The following is a 13362-nucleotide window of genomic DNA, read 5'->3' on the forward strand; positions in this document are numbered from 1 at the left end:
AAGGCAATTTCTAAGAAAACGCTTCCATGGAATTTTCCTCCTTTTGTCCTTTTAAACTCCAGTATTCTGCTTGATAATCAGTGCTCCCTGAAGTTAGTGATATGAGGCAAGTTACTGGATTCAATAAACTTAAAAAATTTTAAAGCTAGATTTATAGATTTAAAAGATTCTTTTTACTCTAAATTTATTCGAATTGCTCAAATAAAATTAAAAAAATTTGGACTAAGCCCGAACCTAAATACCTAATTTTTTTATTATTAAAAAAATAATATAAAAATTGAAAATATAATTTTTTAAAAATAAAAATTGAAATTAGATTTAAAATAAAATAATATTTAATAATTTGTGTATTCAAGCTAACTCAAAAGCTTGAGTGATTAGGGTCAAGCTTGACTATATGAACTTTTTCTATATAATAGGATATTCAAAGCCTAATCTGAACAAGCTTGACTCAAATTGATCCTAACTTAAATAAGTTTGACTTGCCCAAACTCAATCATCCTTCTAGTTTGGCTGCTATAATATATAACATTGCTAACTACTCTTTTTGTTCCAAGTTATAAAACAATTTGAAACAAGATTATACATATTAATAAAGTTAAATAATAATGCTCTGTAAACTTACTTTTTCAAAATAGCAGTATAAACTTTTAAAAATGTCTTTTGTTTAACATAACTTTGCTTATATTCACTTAATCTCTATACTATGATCATTTTAACTCTCTCTCTCATCTTGAAGTTAATATTGGAAAAGTATGAATGATAAAATTTTATTTTTATCAAATTGTCATATATTTTGAAATAACGAAATACTTTTAAAATTGTCTTATAATTGATGGTGGGGTAGTACTTAATAATTTTTTTAAAAAATAGTTAAAATATTAATATTTTTTTAAAAAATTATAATCCCTCATTCTTAAATTATAAAATACTTTTTGACAAAATTTTGTATACTAATAAATCTCATTAAATACACTTAGCAATATTTTTTTCAAAAAAAATAATCTTTTAAAACTTTCTTCATTTAATATGTTAAAAAGAAATAGGGATGAAAATTACATTTACAGAGAGAGACAAAAGATAATATTAAAAATTAGCATATTTGATAAAATATTAATCTTCTCAAAATATCTTATATTTGAAGATATTAAATCTCTTCAAAAAGTGTTATTATTTGGAATGAAGGGAGTATATCTTTTCAATTATATTATCATTAAATATCTTATATAAATATCTTTATAACGATAATTAAAATTTTAATTTATCATTTTTTAAAATAAATAATAAATGAAGAAAGTAATTAAAAAAATGAAAACCATAAAATATCATATTTTTTAAATTAAATAAATTCTTTAGAAAATGCTCTATATATCACGGGGGCACTGGGAGTATAGAGTATAGACTGACTTCATTAGAAATTTCATTTTTAGTTAGTTATTGTTGTTCACAGATGCCAAAATAAGTTGAGAGAGGAGTGATACAGTGCTCCGTGAAGAACAATACAATGTATTGATAATAGCTACTTCACGATTTAAGAAAATAATGAGATACAAATCCACCGTCAACTTTTTCAAGCCGGCACAGTTTTTATGCTCTTAAGCTTTTTTTTAGTGGGGGATTTTATTCCAAAATTTTTCAATTCAATACAATATCAGCTTATTATTAGAACTCATAATTTAAATAGGTCGAGCTTACTCAAACTCAACTCAACTTGAATAAATTCAATCTGAATAGAATTAAATTATTTAAAAATCTCAAATAGCTAAACCTAACTTAATTCATCTTGGCTTCTGACAGACTGTATACTTACATTACAAGCTACTCGTCTTTTTTTGTTTTTTGTTTTTTTGAGATTTCAGTGCTATTTTTTCACCTAGTGGCCAGTGGTTAAAAAACCAAATTAGATTGGACCAGCAATCGATTAGTCCAAATTTTAATTTGATCAACATGTAAAAATAATTTTAGTTATTGAGCTGAGTTGGGTCATTTTGAAGTGATGGTAGAATTGAAAATTAGGATCAAGCCTAGAATTAAATCGAGTTTTTAAAAAAATGAGCTGTTTGAAAAAAGATTTTTTTTTTATTTTTTGAATCTGTTGATATTATGTTGTATATCAAGTTGAGAAGCAAATTCAGTTTTTAAATTCTAGACTTGTGTTCTTGATTCGCGGGAGGCCCGGAGGGGAATGAGATCGATGACGTGCCCATGAGAAAGGAAAGGGTGGGATGATTGATTCTTTTCTTTTTTTAAAAATAAATATATCATGTGGCTGCCAGCTGTGTATATATACGTTTATTGAATAACAGTCAACGCAGCCATACAATCATGAAAGGGCAAAATTACACCAAATTGAATAATATTGGAGCAAATTCGCACTAACAAAGCTAAAGGATACAAGATGTGCTTGTGTGAGAACGGTGTCTTGATCCTTAAAAAAAAAAAAAAGGTAAAACTTTGACGTCTTTAAATTTTTTAGATTTTTTCAGTTATACTCTAATAAAATATTCTATATAAAATAATGATTAATTGAAATTTTAAAGCATCATTAAAAAAGAGTAATAAATAAAATAAGAATATAATTAAAAAAATTCTAAAAAATATTTAAATCGATCTCATATTTTGAATCAAACAAAATTTATAAAAATATCTTATTTAGTGTTAAAATTAATTTGAGTCTATAAAATATCAACTTCGATGCTGACTGAGGGTTCTTTGGGCGTATCAACTCCTGCAGTCTTGACTTGTTTAAAAAACTGGAAATTAATTTTAAAGTTAAAATAACTTGATGCAAGCGGCAATTAAAGCCTTTTTTTTTTTTGGCTTCAAAAGCCTGTATATTTAATTAGACATACTACGTTATTTCTGCTCCTTGAGACTTGATTCGTGGTTGACAAGTTAACACGTCTATTATTAAAAGGGTTGTTTTTTTGGTCCAATAATTAGTACTATTAAAAGGGTTGACAAGCATGCTTAAGGCTAAGTTGACTGTGGGTAACGTTTTCAATTACATTTTTTTGTTTGAGTCTAAGTCGGCTTCTGATTTTCCCATGAAAGGCATGACTTAAAAATATCAAAATCGTACCAACCGTTTTTCTACATTAGTTTAAGCCGAATAAAATTACACTCTCAATCACCATCCATCTCATTTTAAAATCTAACCCTACTTCAGTCCCCCTAAATTAAAGATTATCAAAAGTATGGTTTGATTTGGTTTTGGTCAAAACATAAACCAAATCAAACTATTTAATTTATACAAAAAATGATACTTGATTGTTTTTTTATATCAAAATCAGTTTAGTTTAGGTTTCAGGTAGTTTGATTCAATTTTGTTTATACATAGATTAAATGAAAATATTTTTTAACGTGTAAAATTATATATTAAGATTAACAATAATTTTTTACTCTTTTTTTCTTTCATATTCCAACTCCAAATCATGTTCTCAACTTTATTATGCATGAATAAGAATGGATAACATATCCAAAATAAAAATATTTAAATTTTGTTATTAATAAACACTGGAGATATGCATTTATAAGTAACATGGTTAAATTTCATTATAAATCGTTTCAGTATCTATGATGAGAAGTAACTCGTTTTAAATAAAAAGTAGAAAATTCTATATCTAAATTTATTTAAAAGATTGTTTTTAAAGTAACATGAATATATATATTTGGCTCTCTAATAGTAAAATTGAGAAAAGAAGGGCCAGAATTTCTATTAAAGTATTGGGTTTGGGCTAGACTTTGAAATTAAAATTTTTAAAAAGTAAACACTAGTAGTCTAATATTAATAATAAAAAATATATTTAAAAATATAAAAAATATGGTTCAAGTTTAGTTAAGATTTAAAAAAAATTAAAACCTAAATTAAAACATTCAGTTTTTAAATTCATAAAATCCAAACAAGCCTTTTTAATGATCGATTTTATTTAATTTTTATTGAGTTGCTTTGGTTGTCAATTTTATTTCAGTTTTACTCACCCTTTACCCCCTAGTAAAAGAAAAAAAGACTCTGACTTCTACTTTAATGATTTCTTAACAAATTTTTAATAGAATTTAGACAAATGTTGGTAGAGAGAGAAACTATGTGTGTTCAAACTGAATTTAATAAGACGTGATAAAAACTAGAAAGAATTTCCATGCACGGAAAGCCTAATATGAGGGTTCGTTGCGGTTATAAAGTCACAATTTTGTTCACTTCTTTCTTTTTTATTTCTAATTTGAATCTGAATCACTTAGATTAAATATTTTATGATTAAAATTGTAAAATTTAACAAAATCTAGTGAGTAAATAAAGCTAATTTTTTGGGGGGGGGGGAGATTAAGAGGAGCTTGATTTGACGTATAAGAGAGAAACTCATTGTAAAACATGCATGAACACTTGTGTGTGAAGCTCGGGATGTTACTTTGCAGTTTGCACCATGCTCACAGGGAATGTTTGCAAGTTGTCGACTTTCTGGTCAAGACGGCTTCACTTGGAGGTGGAATGCCTTCTCACTTTTGATGAAATTCCTGATGTTTGTATTATCCTGGGCTTGAACCTTATTAGGTATGTTAACTACTAGTCAAGCTTTGCTTGCCTTTTCATATTAAGAAAAAAGAGTTAAATTGATAAAAATATCTTATAACTTTTTTTCTAATCATGCCTAGCATTTTAAATTTTTTTTTAGAACATTTTTGTTTAAGAAGCTTTAAAAACAAAGCATTTTCACCTCACTACTAAAAATCGTAAACATTGATCGTTAATTAAAATTTGATTAGGATATTTTATGATTTTACTTCCTTTGTTTCTACCTTTTCAGTTTTTTTTTTCATTCATTGGAAGAATAAAAGTTAAATAATTCACTGAAAAATAAAATCAGAAACTAAACATAGAGAAGGAAGGTGGGGGGAAAATATAAAAAATATTCTTGATCAAATTTTAATTTAACAGTCAACATTTATAATTTTTTTATGGTGAGGAGAAAATGCTGTAAAAAAAAGTTTAGAATACCAGACGTTTTTAAAAAAAAGTTTTAAAATATTTTTACTCTTTAACCTTTAAAAAAAAAACACAAGGCTCACGAGTTCAAATCAAACGCATCTTAGCTCAAACACTCCAATAAGATGTATTATTAAAATTTCATTCCATTTTTTTTCATAAATAAAAAATTGTTGAAGATGAAAACTCTCATGGAAAACACCTGACCTAGAGTCCATCCTGCCATGCCACCAGCTGATATATTGATAATTGAAGCAATTATAATTTTGATATTCCTCTGGTCTCGCACATAAGCCAAAATTATCGTTTTTTATTTTAAATATAAACAAAAACTAAATTAGTATAGGTTTCCAGTTTTGCCCTTTAATTTAAATTAATTCTTTCAAATAGGAGCAGTAAATCTAGTCTTACTATTCTGGATTAAGCATGACCGAATTGTTAGCTCATCCAAACAATTAAGGGTGATCAAATATGTGGTATAAAAAAAATGAACCAAACAAAATTAATCATTTTGCACAATAAATAACACTTGATTGATTTTTTTATTAAGATTAGTTTGGTTCTATTTTTAGGTAGTTTGGTTCGGTTTATACATGTATCAAGTTTCAATATTTTTTAATATATAAGATATATATTAAGATTAACCATAATTTTTAACCCTTTTTTCTTACATATTCTAGTTTCAAATCACATTCTCAACTTTATTATTCAAATATAAATGAATAACATATCTAAAATAAAAATATTTAAATTTTATTATTAATAAATACTAGAGTAATCTCTCCACACCACAATATAAGTCATAATTAATAAATTTATGGTTTACAATAATGTCAATTAAAACCTTAAATTCTTGAAAAATTTCACATCATTTCATTTATATCTTCATTAAATGTGCTATATAAGAATTTTGATAATAATAATGAAAATATCAATGCATAATTTTTTTAAAAAAGTAATAAATAAAGTAGGGGTATAGATTAAAAAAACATAAAAGTGATCTAATATCTTATATTTTGAATTAGGTAAGGTTTTTAAAAGATGTCTTATATTGTGGTTTGAAAAGAATATATACATTTGAAAGTTACACAAATTAAATTTTATTACAAATTGTTTTAACGCTTATAATGAAAAGTACCTTGTTTTCAATAAAAATTGGGGGAAATTCTATATCTAAAATTATAAAAAAAATATTTTTTAAAGTAACATGAGTATAGGCATTTGGCTCTCTAATTGCAAAATTGAGAAATAAAGGGTTAAAAATTTTATCAAAGTATTTTGAATTTAGGCTAGATTTTAGTTGTAGTTGAAATTAAAAAAAAAAAACTAATAGTCTAATAGTGATAATAAAAAATACATTTAAAAATATAAAAGGTATGGTTTAAGTTTGATCAAGGTTTCAAATAAAAAAAATCAAAATCTGAACAAAACCATTCAGTTTTTAAATTTTTAATGATAGGTTTGAATTGCTTTTTATTGGATTGGTCTAGTGTGGTCAGTTGTAATTAGTTTTGTTCACCCTTACAAATAAATACTCTCTCTGGTTTTATTATATTATGATTTTGGTTCATATAGTTTTCTTTCCAATGTTATCATTTTTTATAGGGACTAAAAACATGGGTTAAAGCACATTTTTATGCTTAAAGTATATACCGAAGAGCAAATAATACTTTAATATTTTTGTTAGAGTAATTTTGTTCATAAAGTTATTAAAATAAAATATTTTTACCCTTTTTGTTAAAATTCTAATGTTGATATCAACGTTGACTGTTAAGACATAAAAAATCACAATATCAAAGGTGACTTGAGATGGCTAGTGGGTTAAGAAATTAATATATCTATTTACTTTCTTATAAATGTGGTTTAAAAAAAAATGGCATCGGATTTTGGATAGCATGCCATGCACGTTACTCGTGGCGGAAAATGGAACCATTTAAGAAATAATATTTACATTTTGGACCTTCTTCATTGGAGGTTTTTGTATCATTACAAACGGATGGCAGAGGCAGAGGTGTTTGTTAGCCCAAAAACAAAAGGCAAACTTCCCAATAATAGTATAATTCACCGTGCTATTCATGTTATATTTTAAGGCAAACTCAACCACGTACGCGTTTATTAAAAATTTGGTAGTTATATTCTTAAAATTATTTAAAAAACATGTACTTTTTTTAATTTCGTCCTCCTTTGCAGTTCGTAACTATAATAATGCTCTCAAAGAATTCAAACCATAACAAATAAATAAGAGATAAGATTGAAAAAAATAATTATTCTAACTTTGTCTTGAATTAAGAGTAATAATATTTTTTTCAAAGTTTGCTTTATAATAAAGGTGGGAGAGACTGCCATTCATTTTTAATTAATACTAAGTAGTTAAAAATGTCTTATATTTTATATCTAAGTCAGGCATAATTGTTTCCATAATCCACGTTATTTCCACTTTCCACAATCACTATCTATAATTTCATTAGGTTTTACATTTAGTTTTTATAGTTTTTCTTTGGTGTTTTTAATTTTTATAGTTTTAATAAGATTGGATGACGATTATTCCTCAAATCCCCATTTTCAAAACTTATTTAAATCATGCAAAACATTTATTTTTGCTTATAGTTGTATATGAGACTAGAGGGAGTATTTGTTTGGATGAACTAACAATTCAATCATGTTTAATCCGAAAGATATAAGACTGGCCATTGAGATGCATTTATTAAAGATTTCCAATCACCTTCACAAGTCGGCAAACTTTAACCTTCTCAAGTACTTAACTCGTTCAATTTCATTTGAGCTCTTTAATCCATCTCATTAGATTCTATAATTCGGGATTGGGTTTATTTAAACTCATTAGAATAAGCTTGAACTTTCAAAAAACTCAAGTAACCAAATCTGATTCTAATTTGTTAGGCTTTGAGCTTATTTGGGAGGCAAGAATACCTAAATTATAAAAAAATTTAAAAAAAATTTAAATTTTTACTTTAAAATTAATTATTTTTATTTTATCAAAAAATATAAAAGATACTTTTTGCCATACTTAAAAAATATGTAGAATAAAAAAAATTTGGATTTTAAAATTCAAAAATCAAAATTAAAATACATTTTAAATATTATTTTAATATTTTTTTATATTAAAAATATAATAGTTTGAGCATTTTTTAAAGAAAATATCCGTAACAACATACTACTTGAATATAATTTTTTTTTAATATAAAGTGAACCAGAACATAAAGATAAAGAATTAATTAATATTTAATATTATAAATATATATACTTCTCAAAAAAAATTGTTGTTCGAGTCAGGCAAAGTCCGATTTTTTTGGGCCTATTTGCATCGATCTAGATAGCCGGAACATTAAAAAAACAAGTATTTCACCAAGCCTTGCAACTTAAAAGAATTTATTTGAGCTTGGCCCAAATGTACTGGCTCTACATTTTACCCTATTTCAAACTTCAATCGTTTTACAAAAACAGCAATCACAAGTAAAAGCACTAGACATAACAATATTGGACTCGTCTATTGTCAATGTAAGTGATCTTTGATTATTTTGAAAATCTTACGCAACAAAGAGACAGAGAAGCACAAGTAGAGGCACACTATTCAGCATTTTCCAATACCAGTAAACAATCTCGAGACAGCAAAATAAGATTTAAAGACCCACTAAGAATAACCATAAAGCTTTCTTAACTATCATCACTGATATAATCGTTTGAACTTGGCATATCTCAACTCAAGGAGATTGAGAAAGAGACGTAGGGTATCTGTCGATGCAGTGAAGCCAGGGGTTGGCAGTGGGCCTCTTGAGACGGCGCATGGAACGCCAAACTATACTGTTGCACTTGAAGCCAGACCCAAAAGCTAGTTGCCAAACACGGTCTCCTCTTCCGACCCTCTCTTTAGCTTCCAAATAAGCGAGTTCATACCATATGCTGCTGCTTGACGTGTTGCCAAAACGGTGCAGGGTCACCCTGGAGGCCTCCATGTTCTTGTCACTTAGTTCCAGGTTCCTCTGTAGCTCGTCAAGAATGGTCTTACTGGCAGCATGCACACAAAAATGTTCAAAGGCAAGTTTGTAGTCTGGGATGTAAGGTTTCTGTGGAGATGATGAATTGCCTCCTGCAGATTTACCACCAAATAGGTGCCTCCAGACCAAGGTGGCGAAGAAGAGAAGCTGCTCTGAAAAGGGTAGAACCAGAGGTCCTAGTGTCGTGATGTTGGTTTTGAGCGCATCACCTCCTATTTCCATCAGGTCCTTGCTCACCTTCAGCCCCTTGAATTTTTGTTCATCTTCCTCTTGGTATACGCACCTGTTTTGTATGGGTGGAAAGTGAGTTTGCATCTCAATCAATGACTCAGAACAGAACTATCTGATGTGAAAAGTGAAAAACAGCTATTAATACAGTTCTGGATACTGCTTGGATATTAATTACGGTGACATGATCCCACATAAATCTCAAAATAGTTGGCCAATTTGTGAGGAATACAAGGAAGTTTTACTTTTGAGGACTTGCCATGCATGGAGAGCTAAAATTCTCGTAATAAATAACATCTTTAGGACTCCCAAATCTCAAGTTAAGATACATATAAGATCTACTTTAACGGTAGGTTCTATTTGAATGCATGGAATCCACACGCTCTTTGCTTATCTGTCTTTGGAATTGACAAGAAATTGATTGAAAATAAGAAATGAAGATCCAAATCCAAACTCTTTAACTTGCGGTGCATTTACGTTCGCAGGCCCTGCACGAAACCACCGTCCTTATTATCGTTAACTAGAGCTTCTCTTTTGATCCAGAGACACCTTAGAGGAAATTTGCTGGATCTATTAATCTTTTTTCTAACCTTATCTCCAGAGGGAACTATGACACGGTACGAATTGAAGAACAGCCAACCACGTTACGACCAACTGAAAGCTAATAAATTTACATAGTACATAAAGACAAACAAGGGGAAAGGTAGGATTTCTGGGGAAAACACACAGCAAAACATTTTGAAGTTTTGAGAGATTTTTTTTTTAACAGTTTTGAAAAATTAATTTTGGTGTGAGCCAAAGTGGAACTTCTCTAGTTTCTTGGCTAGCAAGGGATATGATCAAACTCTCAACTTTATATCTAGTTTCATTTCACTGGAGCTATCTTGGAGGTGTATACTTGTATTTGGCATAGGTTTAGCATCCTGTTCTCTACCCTTGACTCGTTATAAGCTACCGCTCAACCAACTGGCGTATTATGAGTTATGACCTCTTTATCAGGTTCTCATCACATCTCACACTCAAAGTGTGAAGTGTTGCATCGAAATAAATTTCCTTCACGAAGCTGGAAAGCAATGGGTGTCAAATATAACTATGATGTCACCATTACCAGACTACAGATATTGTAATATCCATTCTAATGACCCATCATAAGAGATCAAAGATGGATGCGAACAATGATTTAGAAGACCAGAAAATCAAGGATTAAGACTAAATAAAGGAGTTGCATATACAGCTGAGCAAAGCTAACCTGAAGCTGCGGTCGTCGGCACCTTTATGGGTGCGAACAATATGTTCGAGACGGTACTTGGCACGCCTATAGTCACGACGACGATTGGACAGAAGAACAGCAGAGCAACCCATGCGAAAGAAACAGTTTGGAATGAGCATAGATCTCTCCTTTCCCTGATACCAATTGAATCCTACCATCTCAGTGCTCACCACCACAGCATAATTGTTTGGGTTGGACTGAAGCATGTCTCTTGCCAAGTCTATGGCTATAATCCCAGCACTACAGCCCATCCCACCAAGGTTGTAACTTAGAACATTTCCTCTCATCTTATAGTGGTTTATGATCATCGCTGAGAGTGATGGTGTGGGGTTGAAGATGCTGCAGTTCACCACTAGAACACCCACGTCCTTGGGACGAACCTTGGTTTTCTCAAACAGCTCGTCCAGTGCTCCGAACATAACCGTGGATGCTTCTGCTCGACCTTCTTTCATTGTTGCGCAGTTTTCACTAGACGCTATCACTGCCTTTGGGATGTAAGTCTCGTCCCCTATGCCCGACGACATTAATATCCTCTTCTGGAACGCTAAGCTCTCCTCGTCAAACTTGCCTGATTTTCTTGCTAGCTCAATGAACTGCTCCCTTGAGACCTGCGCATATATGCAATAATATTTCAACAGAGACTCCATAGGTATACTATGATTATGCAGTAATTCAGTTCAGAGTTAAAAAGTTGAAACCTTGAGGTCGTCGTTGGGCTGAAAGCATGCAAAATCAATGAGGTAAATGGAGCGAGGCTTTGACATGAAGTAAACAGACAAGGTGAAGACAAAGACGCCGAAGAAAGCGAGGACGGTGGCGAGATCGTAGCAGGCATCTTGCCAGAGCTTCTTCCATAGCTCTTCTTTGCTGAGGCTGCCGACCTCAGCGCTGAACACCAGAAGAAGCACAGGAATGGTGACCAAGTAAATGCCATGGTTTATGAGATAATGGTAACCCAACTTGACGTACTTGAGGTTGACGGACTGAAGAAAGTCCGGCAGCCGCCGCCTCACCCTCACGGAGAAGGTCAAGGAGCCGGCGTTGGGACCCGAAGATTCAATTCCACGGTTCACAATCTCCGTGGAAAAAAGATCGCGTTCATTGGCCATGGTTGGAAGTGATTGCTGAAGTATCACCACAATCACTGATAAAAGGTTTGAGGGATAATGCTGATATTGTGCGTGCGTATATAGAGGAGGCGGGTGAAGATAGTTAATGCCAGCACCTAACTGAAGTTGAGCGTAGTTGAGGCTTTTCAACGCCATTTAATTCCTTCATTCAATGCAAGTGGGTGTGATGCAGAACGGGGAAGCCTCAGTCCCAAGTTCAAAAGAGGAGATGGAGGGAAGAGACCACACACCATAGCATGGTCTCTCGCCTTTGATTTTTTCAAACAATAATTAAAAAAAAAAATCTGTGTGGACATTTATATCGACCCAACTGTGTCTCTTGTGAACAATGAATGGTCACGTCTGAGGACCCCAGCTGGCTTTCCTTGGGTATAGATACGGTTAATTAGGCTACCATCTCTCTTTAATCTTATATCCGTTTTTCCACTGCTCCATACTTTTTCCTCATCATCTTAACTTGTTATCAACTAACCTCTTCAATTCTTTGTCCAAAAAACAAAACTAACCTCTTCAATTCCATGAATCTGATTCAGTCAATCCTCTCTCTTGCTAATTAATCACTGTTAATCGAACACGAAGAATAAGATATGAACAAATATAACAACATCGTTCGAATATATCTGATGTGGCTTCCGTAACACAATCATTTGAACGTCAGTAACGATGAATCGAATAATAAAGTTGTAGTAACATGATGCTGAACATATACATGTTGTGCTCTTCAAATTTGAAATATTGATACTGAAGATCCTAATTCATGTTTGATTCTAAGAGAAAAAATAAAATCAAAGACTATGAATGTTGGTCGAGAGATCTTCCAAAATCTGTCATGGCGCAACACTTCCTCCCCAGTACTCCTTGCACTCTGCAGATTCTCTTTGGTGTAATTTGATTGTTCCTCAACAAGAATGCCATTTGTTAATCTCCTAAGTCCTGATACTAGGCATGCAGTGACCTACTCTTCCACAGGCTCCTGTCTATTACTCAAATTGCCAAAAGTGTCAAGTTGTTGATTGCGCTTGTGTTTCCGCAACAATATTTAATCTCTCAACTCTAACAAGAAGCATCATCACACGCCTCAAGTGCCTAAACACCTTACAAACTATAGCCCAATTATTGCTAACTACTGTTTAATCTCATCATTTCTGGCAATTTAATCACACGAAGTGCAGGGCAGAATTCTATAACTTAAATATTTCCTTTGTTCTCATTTGTAAGAAAAATTATTATTTTTTACTTCTTTTTATATAAGCAAAATTATATCTTTCTATAAGCATTTATTATATATTTTTTAAATTACTCTTTATAATTTACATTAATGAAAAATAATTAATGCATGTTTATGTTAATTAATATAGGACATTTTAGTCCAATTTATTTGTTTAAACATAATTATTATAATTAATCTATTTTTAACTGTGTAATATAATTTTTTTATATATATAAAAACGGAGAAAGTAATTATCATAAGTTCCGTATATTACACTGAATTTGATAAATAAGTCAGGCTATTCACAACTCGTGAATAGTGCAGTTTGTCAAAGTTTGGGTTAAACGTGGACCTAATCTAGAGGTTCAAAGCTATTTAAATATTTTAAACCATGAATAATTAAACTTAATATCTTACTGTTAATTTTAAACAAACTTCGTTGTGCGTTCAGAAATTCTCTCTGCCCCTTTTTGCCTCTCCCCTCCCTCCCTCTCTTCGTCTCTCTTTAATCTGTTGTTTTCGTTATTCTC

General features: G+C 30.8%; 1 protein-coding gene across 1 annotated transcript; it reads right to left on the bottom strand.

Moving 5' to 3' along the window:
* Positions 1-8489: 8489 nt before the first annotated feature.
* LOC129317146 (3-ketoacyl-CoA synthase 10) lies at positions 8490-11772 on the bottom strand. Its single transcript, XM_054961503.1, has 3 exons — positions 11191-11772; positions 10472-11100; positions 8490-9277 (listed from the first exon to the last, which is right to left on the bottom strand). The coding sequence occupies exons 1-3, from the start codon at positions 11755-11757 to the stop codon at positions 8701-8703; spliced, it is 1773 nt and encodes a 590-aa protein (XP_054817478.1). The 5' UTR covers positions 11758-11772; the 3' UTR covers positions 8490-8700.
* Positions 11773-13362: the final 1590 nt, after the last annotated feature.

This window comes from Prosopis cineraria, unplaced genomic scaffold (genome assembly GCF_029017545.1).
Source record: "Prosopis cineraria cultivar Desert tree isolate PC_DT_omini unplaced genomic scaffold, ASM2901754v1 PC8, whole genome shotgun sequence".
NCBI lineage: Eukaryota > Viridiplantae > Streptophyta > Magnoliopsida > Fabales > Fabaceae > Prosopis > Prosopis cineraria.

What these genes read in the sequence shown, in the direction of transcription:
- LOC129317146 (XM_054961503.1), bottom strand. Translation starts at nt 11,757, where the DNA reads ATGGCGTTGAAAAGCCTCAACTACGCTCAACTTCAGTTAGGTGCTGGC. An exon ending in AGCCCAACGACGACCTCAAG is followed by an intron (nt 11,101 to 11,190) that starts GTTTCAACTTTT and finishes ATATATGCGCAG; the next exon opens with GTCTCAAGGGAGCAGTTCAT. An exon ending in GCCGACGACCGCAGCTTCAG is followed by an intron (nt 9,278 to 10,471) that starts GTTAGCTTTGCT and finishes CATACAAAACAG; the next exon opens with GTGCGTATACCAAGAGGAAG.